A 12,717-nucleotide genomic window follows, 5' to 3' on the forward strand; every position below is an offset into this window, starting at 1 on the left:
CAGACGCCTCTTAAATCTAAAAAGAATGTAATCTGAATTAAGGTCAGCGTTAACATGTATCTGTTTTATGACAGCCGGGTCAGACTAGTAGTGGTCTAAGTCTGGGGGATTATAAAAGAACAATAATACATGGATAAAAAGCAGACATGGCGTTTCAATGACGGCCGTGTAAGTCTTGTTATTCATTCATTCATTCATTTTCTACCGCTTATCCCCACAAGGGTCGCGGGGGTGTTGGAGCCTATCCCAGCTGCCTTCGGGCAAGAGGCAAGGTACACCCTGGGCTGGTGGCCAGCCAATCACAGGGCACATATAGACAAACAACCATTCACACTCACATTCATACCTATGGACAATTTGGAGTCGCCAATTAACCTAGCATGTTTTTGGAATGTGGGAGGAAACCGGAGAAAATCCATACATGCACAGGGAGAACATGCAAACTCCTCACAGAGATGGCCGAGGGTGGAATCAAACTTGGGTCTACTAGCTGTTTGGCCTGCACGCTAACCTCTCATGCAGCCCTGGGTCTGAGTTATGTTTAGTTAATTTCACAACAGTAGCCACGTTTACATGAGGAGTTTTTCTCTTTCCAAATGACCTTTCCGAAAGCAATGGTATACATGGAAAGGAATATTCCAATGGCGTGTCTACATGCGCCGCTATAATCAACCAGAATAGTCAATGGGGCATGCCCAGTAAAGCGTAAACACCAACATCACGTGATACCGACTTCCTCCAGTTTTTCTTTCACTCGTTGGAATAACTCCGTATTGCCAGTTTTTCCTTCGTCCAGTCTTGAAATTTAGTTTGAATCAAAAACAAACTTTCCGCAGCAGTCCAGTGCCGATTACTCGCCTCCATTTTTTTAAATGGAAGAACGTCTGGAGCTGCGTGTTACGTCATATCTCAGCATTCGCTGAAAGAACGCACCCGGGAACAGGAAAAGATAAAGTTCAATCTTGCTAATATTTTATAATTAAGCTCGGCACATGTTTTATATAGATATGTATTTTCTTTTTTAATAAAACTGGACTTGTGAATGGAGTATAGAAGGGTTTAGATTCTGTTCCACAGATGGCGCTAATGCACACGAAAGCTGCTTGCCAACCGCCAATAAACAACAGAAGAAGAAGAACGCAGTCTGACAACTTTCCGTTTGAGCGGGTACAAGATACCTCAATCGGATTGGGGAAAGGAATATTCCACCCCTGGGAATCCCATTATATATTCATTCGGATTGGCACTTTTCTTTCGGAATGAGGTGTATACAAAGGTTAGATTCTTTCCGTTTGAGCAAATAACCCGAAAGGAATTGGAATATTTGGGTCCATGTATACGTGGCTAATGTTAAATAAGGTTTTAAGTAGCATGCATGTGTCCTCCATCTTAGTAGCAACTAGCAGATCACATCAGTTCATTGTTTTTTTTATATGTAATCCCATGTGTGTAACAAATAATCAAAAACACTACCTTAGTGCATGACTTACCCTGCCAACTTCAACCAGTTTAGTGATCATGACGATGCTGAAACAATTTTCCTGCCACACCATCCTCCAGAAATCATACAGCGTCTCCTGTTTGGGTCCTGGCAGGGAGAGGAAATTAAAGAAAAAAAAAAAAAACATTGAGAAAGAGCAGCATCAAACACCTGTCATCTCATGGAGTACGGTGCTGCTTTGAGAACTCCTGTTTTATTGCGACCTAAGCGTCCTTGCTATGATGGCAGGTTCGCTCAATATGGCGCCGTTAATAACGCTATAGGGGGATTCCCAGCAGACAAGAAGGCGATGGGTGACAAAACAACGCCAGACGATGATGACAGCCTGAAGTACAATCAGTCACTCTTTGAGAAGTTTAAAGGACTAAGACTTTAAGACAAGGATGGAAGAGAGCGAGGCAGAAACCCTACTGAGAACCTTTTTCCTTCTAACTTTCAAGTTTCGTCTTAGTCTTTTTTCTGAAAGCGTGATCTTGAGCGACTTAGTGACAGGAGCTGAGTTTATTACAAATAACTTGGACTACCTTAGGTGTGTGCAATCAGCGGGGCGCAAGCCAGATTGGGACCCAGACCCAGATCTTTCCAGGTTTTTACATAACATATACTCCAAAGTATGAACGCAACACCATTTCTGAAGGTGTGTATTAGGTTGGCCACAACAAAAGGCCACTCAAAATTGTACACAGTCCATTCAACAGTGCATCAATCATCAATATGGCTCTGCTTCCTCCACCAGATAATTAATCATGGATTGTAGATCCTTTACACATGTATTCCTACTCAAAAAGGGAGATGGATGAATTATGAATTATGATTGCTTCATAACACAGATTAACAGATTTGTGAACAATATATGAAAAGAGATCGGCTTTTGTGTGCATAGAAAATTTTTTTAAACGTTTGAAAAAATGGAAGCCAAAACGAAACTGTTTTGTTTATATTTCAGACATTTGACAAAATAACAACATCGTACTTAGAACAGGGGTGAGCAATCTGCAAGCCGGGGGCCACATCAGGGCATTTCCAAATTCCTGTTTTGAAACCTTTAACATGGCATGCTTGAGTTGCCAAAATAGCCAAAAAATCTGTAGCTTGTACAAAAAAGTGATCCAAACAACACAACACATCAACAAAGTGACCTATCTACTGCACCATGTGGGTGTAGAAATAAATATCCATGCCAAAAAACACCAATATATTTCTGTTACAAGGCATGCTGGGTAGCTTGTGATACTCTTTCTCCCAACATTTTGTCACATTTTTGATTCATTTCAAAATATGTTGAGGAGGTCAACAAAAAGTTAACATACTCTTGATTCAATGTTTATTTTTCATATTGTTGTGGCCGCTGGACCCAGCATGACTTGCGGGCAGTTGGAAATAACAGTTTAAAGTTATGTGTTTTGTTTAGCTCTTTAGTTGTTTAGCGCCCACATGGTAATAGTAGCTGATGCGTTAACTTGCTGTTGTGTTGTGTTTTTGTTTCGTTGCACTGTGAGCAATTATGTTGTTCTGTTTGATGACCACCTATATGTATATACAGACTGTCCCCCAGCCAAATTTTTTTAACCCAATCAAAATGCCCGCCCTTGGCTTAGAAGTTTTTCTTGGTTGTTGATATTCAAAATGAAGTATTATTGTAATTACAGTAAAAAATACAGCAGCTCACATGCAAACTGTTTCTTAATATTTACTGTATTTCCTTAGTTCACCATTTTTTACTGACAAAATAACAATTATTTAGGAAATTATGTATTAATTTTCCAGTTCCATGTGAAAATCAACAATATTGAAGGACTTTTAGGATTATTATTATTATTATTATTATCATCATTATTATTATTATTTAAATAACACCCCTATAGTCAATTTCACTCCCCTATTAGTCGCATTACGCAACAATAATGCGGTCTGCGTGCTAACCACTTGACCGCCGTGCAGCCCATTGTTATTATTATTATTAATAGTAGTAGTATTAGAGCCCTGCACACATGAAATAACACCCCTATAGTCAACTTCACTCTCCTATTAGTCACATTACGCAACAATAATGCAGTCTGTGCGCTAACCACTCAACCGCCGTGCAGCCCATTATTATTATTATTATTGTTAGTAGTAGTATTATTATTTTTATTATTATTATTAGAGCCCTGCACACATGAAATAACACCCCTATAGTCAACTCAATTCTCCTATTAGTCACATTACGCAACAATAATGCAGTCTGTGCGCTAACCACTCAACCGCCGTGCAGCCCATTATTATTATTATTATTATTATTAGAGCCCTGTACACATGAAATAACACCCCTATAGTCAAATTCACTCTCCTATTAGTCACATTACGCAACAAATATTGCGGTCTGTGCGCTAACCACTCGACCGCCGTGCAGGCCATTATTATTATTATTATTATTATTATTATGATTATTAGAGCCCTGTACACATGAAATAACACCCCTATAGTCAACTTCACTTTCCTATTAGTCACATTACGCAATAATAATGCGGTCTGCGCGCTAACGACTCAACCGCCGAGCAGCCCATTATTATTATTATTATTATGATTATTAGAGCCCTGTACACATGAAATAACACCCCTATAGTCAACTTCACTTTCCTATTAGTCACATTACGCAATAATAATGCGGTCTGCGCGCTAACCACTCGTCCGCCGTGCAGCCCATTATTATTATTGTTATTATGATTATTAGAGCCCTGTACACATGAAATAACACCCCTATAGTCAACTTCACTTTCCTATTAGTCACATTACGCAATAATAATGCGGTCTGCGCGCTAACCACTCAACCGCCGAGCAGCCCATTATTATTATTATTATTAGAGCCCTGTACACATGAAATAACACCCCTATAGTCAACTTCACTTTCCTATTAGTCACATTACGCAATAATAATGCGGTCTGCGTGCTAACCACTCGACCGCCGTGCAGCCCATTATTAGTATTATTATTATGGTTATTAGAGCCCTGTACACATGAAATAACACCCCTATAGTCAACTTCACTTTCCTATTAGTCACATTACGCAATAATAATGCGGTCTGCGCACTAACCACTCAACCGCCGAGCAGCCCATTATAATTATTATTATTATTATTATTATTATTATTAGAGCCCTGTACACATGAAATAACACCCCTATATTCGACTTCACTCTCCTATTAGTCACATTACGCAACAATAATGCGGTCTGCGTGCTAAGCACTCAACCACTGTGCAGCCAATTATTATTATTATAATAATAATAATTATTATTATTATTAGAGCCCTGTACACATGAAATAACACCCCTATAGTCAACTTCACTCTCCTATTAGTCACATTACGCAACAATAATGCTTGTAATAGTTCAGGATGACTGCAGTGACATAAGAGACGGCCGATGCTCGTCGCATATAGCATGCTAGCAAACAAACGAGTTAGCATCCAATTTATTTATTCAAAACTTTAAGTGTTTCAAACAAAGTGATAAAAAGAAAAAAAGTAAGAAGTGATCATTCATTCATTGATTACATTTTAAGAAAACATGATTGAGTGAGGGAGCGATGTTTAAATGATGTAGCGTACATATATTTTTAAAATGTTATCTGGTGCATGCTATGTTATGCATTACGATGATCTTTATTGTCCATTTTTTTTTCCTTTAACTTTTAATTGAGGACACCTGAACTACAGCACAATTGAAACAAAGATACCTCGGAGACTGGGAAGCTACAACTAATGTGTTAATTATCTGCTTCTTCCTCACGATTAATTAAGCAACTCTTATAGAGTCTAGTTACATAACGCTTTTGAATGTGCATGCGCATGAGTGGGTTCGCTGGCTTCATAATCCTTAATATATTACAAACCCCAGCTCACCATCAGAAACACACACACACACACACACACGATACAAGGACACTCACCCTGAGTGGCGATGAAGTGGTTGGATCGATGGTAGCCCTGAAAGAGAAAAGGGATGACATGCTGAGTAAGCCATCTGTCTCAGACACAGCTGTGTGTCTCACCCTTTTCCTCCCAATCATCTCACCCGCATTCTGACAGTGGTGTTTTAGTGCTTTCGGACCTACTGCTGACTCTGTGTCTTTTTTTTTTTTTTTCTCTCACAGTCTCCACCAGAAACCACAGGTTTTCGATCGGGTATAACAGAAAAAAAACTGCAATAAATCTATCAACATGTGATTCCTTCGGGGGAAGGTTTTGCCAGTAAAGAGTCCAGCCTGCCGACCGAACAATGTCTGAACCCATTGTAAAACACAAAATGTACATATTTTAAGTTTGTTGTTTATCAAACATGAAACATGTGGGTTGCACCATTCTGTGAAATATCATTGGAGGAAACTTTCCATGGAAATAATTTGGAATTCAGAAATGCAACAGTATTTTTTACTCATAATAAACTGGAATAACAATGATATGGGAATCGAGACCAATTACAAGGAATTGACTTCAACTTGTGGAAGTCTATAGAAAAGATCAACTTTTATAATAATCTTATGGAATTTACTTCAAATTTGTGGAATTATAAAAGGATCAACTTTATTAATAATCTTAAAAAATTGACTTCAAATTTGTGGAACAGTCTATACAAATGATCAATTTTTATAATAATCTTAAGGAATTGACTTCAAATTTGTAAAACAGTCTATACAAAGGATAAAGCTTTATAGTAATCCTAAGGAATTGACTTCAAATTTGTGGAACGGTCTATACAAAGGATAAAGTTTTATAATAACCCTAAGGAATTGACTTCAAATTTGTGGAACAGTCTATACAAAGGATCAACTTTTGTAAAAATCCTAAGGAATTGACTTCAAATTTGTGGAACGGTCTATATAAAGGATCAACTTTTATAATAATCTTAAGGAATTGACTTCAAATTTGTGGAACAGTCTATACAAAGGATCAACTTTTGTAAAAATCCTAAGGAATTGACTTCAAATTTGTGGAACGGTCTATATAAAGGATCAACTTTTATAATAATCTTAAGGAATTGACTTCAAATTTGTGGAACAGTCTATACAAAAGATAAAGCTTTATAGTAATCCTAAGGAATTGACTTCAAATTTGTGGAACGGTCTATACAAAGGATAAAGTTTTATAATAACCCTAAGGAATTGACTTCAAATTTGTGGAACAGTCTATACAAAGGATCAACTTTTGTAAAAATCCTAAGGAATTGACTTCAAATTTGTGGAACAGTCTATACAAATGATCAATTTTTATAATAATCTTAAGGAATTGACTTCAAATTTGTAAAACAGTCTATACAAAGGATAAAGCTTTATAGTAATCCTAAGGAATTGACTTCAAATTTGTGGAACGGTCTATACAAAGGATAAAGTTTTATAATAACCCTAAGGAATTGACTTCAAATTTGTGGAACAGTCTATACAAAGGATCAACTTTTGTAAAAATCCTAAGGAATTGACTTCAAATTTGTGGAACGGTCTATATAAAGGATCAACTTTTATAATAATCTTAAGGAATTGACTTCAAATTTGTGGAACAGTCTATACAAAGGATCAACTTTTGTAAAAATCCTAAGGAATTGACTTCAAATTTGTGGAACGGTCTATATAAAGGATCAACTTTTATAATAATCTTAAGGAATTGACTTCAAATTTGTGGAACAGTCTATACAAAAGATAAAGCTTTATAGTAATCCTAAGGAATTGACTTCAAATTTGTGGAACGGTCTATACAAAGGATAAAGTTTTATAATAACCCTAAGGAATTGACTTCAAATTTGTGGAACAGTCTATACAAAGGATCAACTTTTGTAAAAATCCTAAGGAATTGACTTCAAATTTGTGGAACAGTCTATACAAATGATCAATTTTTATAATAATCTTAAGGAATTGACTTCAAATTTGTAAAACAGTCTATACAAAGGATAAAGCTTTATAGTAATCCTAAGGAATTGACTTCAAATTTGTGGAACGGTCTATACAAAGGATAAAGTTTTATAATAACCCTAAGGAATTGACTTCAAATTTGTGGAACAGTCTATACAAAGGATCAACTTTTGTAAAAATCCTAAGGAATTGACTTCAAATTTGTGGAACGGTCTATATAAAGGATCAACTTTTATAATAATCTTAAGGAATTGACTTCAAATTTGTGGAACAGTCTATACAAAGGATCAACTTTTGTAAAAATCCTAAGGAATTGACTTCAAATTTGTGGAACGGTCTATATAAAGGATCAACTTTTATAATAATCTTAAGGAATTGACTTCAAATTTGTGGAACAGTCTATACAAAAGATAAAGCTTTATAGTAATCCTAAGGAATTGACTTCAAATTTGTGGAACGGTCTATACAAAGGATAAAGTTTTATAATAACCCTAAGGAATTGACTTCAAATTTGTGGAACAGTCTATACAAAGGATCAACTTTTGTAAAAATCCTAAGGAATTGACTTCAAATTTGTGGAACGGTCTATATAAAGGATCAACTTTTATAATAATCTTAAGGAATTGACTTCAAATTTGTGGAACAGTCTATACAAAAATAAAGCTTTATAGTAATCCTAAGGAATTGACTTCAAATTTGTGGAACGGTCTATACAAAGGATAAAGTTTTATAATAATCCTAAGGAATTGACTTCAAATTTGTGGAACAGTTGATACAAATGATCAATTTTTATAATAATCTTAAGGAATTGACTTCAAATTTGTGGAACAGTCTATACAAAGGATCAACTTTTGTAAAAATCCTAAGGAATTGACTTCAAATTTGTGGAACGGTCTATATAAAGGATCAACTTTTATAATAATCTTAAGGAATTGACTTCAAATTTGTAAAACAGTCTATACAAAGGATAAAGCTTTATAGTAATCCTAAGGAATTGACTTCAAATTTGTGGAACGGTCTATACAAAGGATAAAGTTTTATAATAACCCTAAGGAATTGACTTCAAATTTGTGGAACAGTCTATACAAAGGATCAACTTTTGTAAAAATCCTAAGGAATTGACTTCAAATTTGTGAAACGGTCTATACAAAGGATAAAGTTTTATAATAACCCTAAGGAATTGACTTCAAATTTGTGGAACAGTCTATACAAAGGATCAACTTTTGTAAAAATCCTAAGGAATTGACTTCAAATTTGTGGAACAGTCTATACAAAGGATCAACTTTTGTAAAAATCCTAAGGAATTGACTTCAAATTTGTGGAACGGTCTATATAAAGGATCAACTTTTATAATAATCTTAAGGAATTGACTTCAAATTTGTGGAATTATAAAATGATCAACTTTTATAATAATCTTAAGGAATTGACTTCAAATTTGTGGGACGGTCTATAAAAAAAGGATCAAGTTGTACAATAATCTTAAGGATTTGACTTCAAATTTGTGGAACAGTCTATACAAAGGATCAACTTTTATAATAATCTTAAGGAATTGACTTCAAATTTGCGGAACAGTCTATACAAAGGATCAACTTTTATAATAATCTTTAGGAATTGACTTCAAATTTGCGGAACAGTCTATACAAAGGATAAAGTTTTATAATAATCCTAAGGAATTGACTTCAAATTTGTGAAACAGTCTATACAAAGGATCAACTTTTATAATAATCTTAAGAATTTGACTTCAAATTTGTGGAACGGTCTATACAAAGATGAACTTTTATAATAATTTTAAGGAATTGACTTCGAATTTGTGGAACGGTCTATACAAAGGATAAAGTTTTATAATAATCTTAAGGAATTCAATTCAAATTTGTGAAACAGTCTATACAAAGGATCAACTTTTATAATAATCTTAAGGAATTTACTTCAAATTTGCAGAACAGTCTATACAAAGGATAAAGTTTTATAATAATCCTAAGGAATTGACTTCAAATTTGTGGAATGGTCTATAAAAAGGATCAACTTTTATAATAATTTTAAGGAATTGACTTCAAATTTATGGAACGGTCTATACAAATGATCAACTTTTCTCATAATCTTAAAGAAAACAATCCAATTTAATGCTAATTCTGTGGAATTTCCACCCTGCATTGTGCATCCGCAGGCCAGTCACAGAGCGACTGAGGCCATAAACCTTCCAATGAACACAAAGCATCCAGGAAGTGACGCACACGCTGACAAAACCCGACATCACCCAAAGTGCAGCGTGTCTGCTCCAATTCGTGATCTCAGTCCAGGCGCATTTGTGGCAATTTCAAGGATTGTGTGAAACCAAATTATTTTCTGTAGAAGATTAAAAAGGGGGGGGGGGATCATTTTTGCTATGGTGGTTTGTGAGGCACTTGTTGCAACGTCTGTTCCAAGCAGCATGGAGGGGGACGAATCAGAGCCAGAAGCGATGGGACATTGACATAAGCAATCAGTTCTTTCTTTTTGCCGCTGACTGGTTTGTGCTTCTTCATCCGCCATTTCTTTTTTCCACTTGTCGCCTTTTTATGAACGTATAGCTCAGATAATAGCGAGACGAATGTTCAGACTGCGGTTGCATCGCGTATGGATTTATGACCACATACGAATGAGGTCTGTGTTGCTTTTGAAAAAAAAATAACAATTGTACAATTCACACTCAGATCAGATACAGGTCAGAACTAGCAGTGTGAACATACAGCATATCATATCATATATCCAATATTTATATCCAGTGGTATACTCTGTGTTCAACATCAACTAGGAATTTGTAGGTGTGCTTATTAGCCAAAATTTTTTTCCCCCTTTCAGATATTTTTTTTAATGTTTCAGATCATCAAACAAATTTAAATATTTGTGAGTGGCAACACAACCAAACACAAAATTGCAGTTTTTAATTTTTTTTTTTCGTTATTAGGCTGCACAGTGGCCTCACAGCTAGGAGACCCGAGTTCAATTCCACTCTCGGCCATCTCTGTGTGGAGTTTGCATGTTCTCCCCGTGGGTTTTCTCCGGGTACTCCGGTTTCCTCCCACATTCCAAAAACATGCTAGGTTAATTGGCCACTCCAAATTGTCCATAGGTATGAATGTGAGTGTGAATGGTTGTTTGTCTATATGTGCCCTGTGATTGGCTGGCATGTAATGAGTCTCTTAGCGCTATGGAGGAATTTGAGCTAACTCATCTTTGCAGAATTGTTGTTAATTCAGCCACAATGGAGGATTGGAGGTTGTATTTTTTATGGTGGAGTCATGGCCACTGTCCTTAACTGAGGCAAGTGGAGCCTGCAGTTGTTTGGAAGTTGTTGTGGGGTCTTTTGTGACTTTTTGGTTGAGTTGTCGTTGCGCTCTTGGGGTTATTTTGGTTGGGCGGCCACTCCTGGGAAAGTTCACCACTGTTCCAGGTTTTCGGCATTTGTGGATAAAGGCTCTCACTGTGGTTTACTGGAGTCCTAAAGCTTTCTAAATGGCTTTATAACCTTTACCAGACTGATAGAGCTCAATTTTTTTCACAGACGGCCATGTAGGTTTGGTTTATTCTCCATTAATAATAAAAACATTTAATTTAAAAACTGCATTTGTGTTGCCAATTAAAATTTAAGTTTGTTTGATGATGTGAAACATTCAAGTGTAACAAATGCACCACTGTATATTTGTTTTACTTGAATCCAGTCAATGCTAGTACTTATTACAATGTGAAATACGCTGAATATTTCCAAAATTCCTCAGCTAAAGTTCTCATGGAAAGTTTCCATAAATCTAGCTGACATTTTCCTTTCTGTAGGTGAAAGCAATTTGACTTAAAATGCAAGAGAGACTACAACACAAAATGAAAGACTCACCAACCAAAACCCGTTTCAACTTCAAAAAAAAAATGACTTCCATGCATTCTCCACCTCATGTCACAAAATAACGTGTCTTCAAACGGAATCTTACAAAGGTTCTGGTAATGAGCGTGGAATCATTAACACAAAGAGTTTTCAAAGAGTTCTTTTCGATCCCTTATACCAAAAGGATGGAACAGCCTTTGGTATACATGGCAGATGTTTTAGTATGGTAAGGGGATGGGGGTGAACATGGATTAACAATGAAGTCACCTTCACAGTCTTAAGGGGGAATAAACACCACAAAACATCACCTGAGGGACTTTAATGCGTGGACACAGAGGATGAGCAAGCGTCCTCCTGAAAATAAGCGTCTGCTTATCTAACCTTGCAAGGAGAAAAAGACATCGCCTTCTGAAAAGCTCATGGACTAGTCGCCATGTTGAGATAGAAAACTAAAACGTATGCGATTCTATCAAATCAGAAACAATCCCCCTCAATAATATTTTCTATATATTGATGTTTATGTTTCGAGCCCGTCAATTTGACTGACAGATCGCTAAACTGAGCATCGGGATACAAGGGGACATGTTCAAAATGGAGATGAATGACCTGCTATCCACAATTCCTCTTGCTCCTGCCAAAACTATCAGCAAAAACGCTTCCTCCTCTTCCTCCGAGATGGTTGCCATAGCAACTTAACATCCTGAGCCCGGACCACTTATTAGCACTGACAAAGACAGTAGGTTCCTCCATGCTGGGAGTACCCATCTACTTGTGTTCTTTTCAAATGATTGTTTTATTTTTTTTTTTTTTTGAAGCTTATCATATCAAATATACACAAACCTGAAGTGCACTGAGCATTTGTGGATAGAGGGGAGTGGAAAGAGAAAAGAGAAGCAGGTAGAGGAAGGGGGAGAATCGAGCGATGGCAGGCAGAAGAACAAGCGGTGAAGTACTTACTTCCCTGTTAATCCGAATCTACAGGGTGCAAGGTTGAGGAAATGGGGAGGGGGGTAGAAAAAGAAGACATATATGCTAGTTAATGAGAGAATTTTTTTTTTTTTTTTTTTTTGGTAGACAGCTTGGTTTCTAGACAGGTGGGACGATGTGTGCGTGTGTGATTTATGAAAAATAATGCGGGGTGAGATTAAATATTTGGTACATTTTGACAGTGGAGTCACACTCATACATCTCTAAAGATCATAGATTCATTGTGAATCTAACTTACAATATTGCTCAATAAACCGTGTCCCTCTACATTATCTCCTTAAATCATGGCCTCCACTCAATACTATGAAATGATATAAAAATGATACCATTTGTGGACAAAATAACAGGTAGTGCCACTAGTAATTTCCTTCCCTCAGTAACATAACAACAGCAGGACAGGGTGTTTCCAGTTATTTCAGCAAACTGTAATCAAAGAGTAACAATTCTCCTTTTGACCACCTGATGGACAACTGCGTGTCTATTTCTACTTC

General features: G+C 36.3%; 1 protein-coding gene across 5 annotated transcripts in view; it reads right to left on the minus strand.

The window, feature by feature from the left end:
- The window catches only part of LOC131136968 (receptor-type tyrosine-protein phosphatase U), a 302,752-nt gene that overhangs the window by 27,699 nt on the left and 262,336 nt on the right, over positions 1–12,717 (minus strand). For 3 of the 5 annotated variants that reach the window (XM_078798065.1, XM_058084358.2, XM_058084354.2), the window contains 3 exons: positions 12,197–12,214; positions 5,431–5,467; positions 1,491–1,588 (listed from right to left, as the gene is read on the minus strand). In XM_078798065.1, the coding sequence (XP_078654191.1) occupies positions 1,491–1,588; positions 5,431–5,467; positions 12,197–12,214 (153 nt within the window). The remainder of the gene's footprint in view (positions 1–1,490; positions 1,589–5,430; positions 5,468–12,196; positions 12,215–12,717) is intronic. The other 2 variants (XM_058084359.2, XM_058084356.2) reach the window with 1 other exon arrangement.

The sequence above is a fragment of the Doryrhamphus excisus genome, linkage group LG17, assembly GCF_037039965.1.
Source record: "Doryrhamphus excisus strain RoL-2023G ecotype Guam linkage group LG17, RoL_Dexc_Guam_v1.1, whole genome shotgun sequence".
Classification (NCBI taxonomy): Eukaryota; Metazoa; Chordata; class Actinopteri; order Syngnathiformes; family Syngnathidae; genus Doryrhamphus; species Doryrhamphus excisus.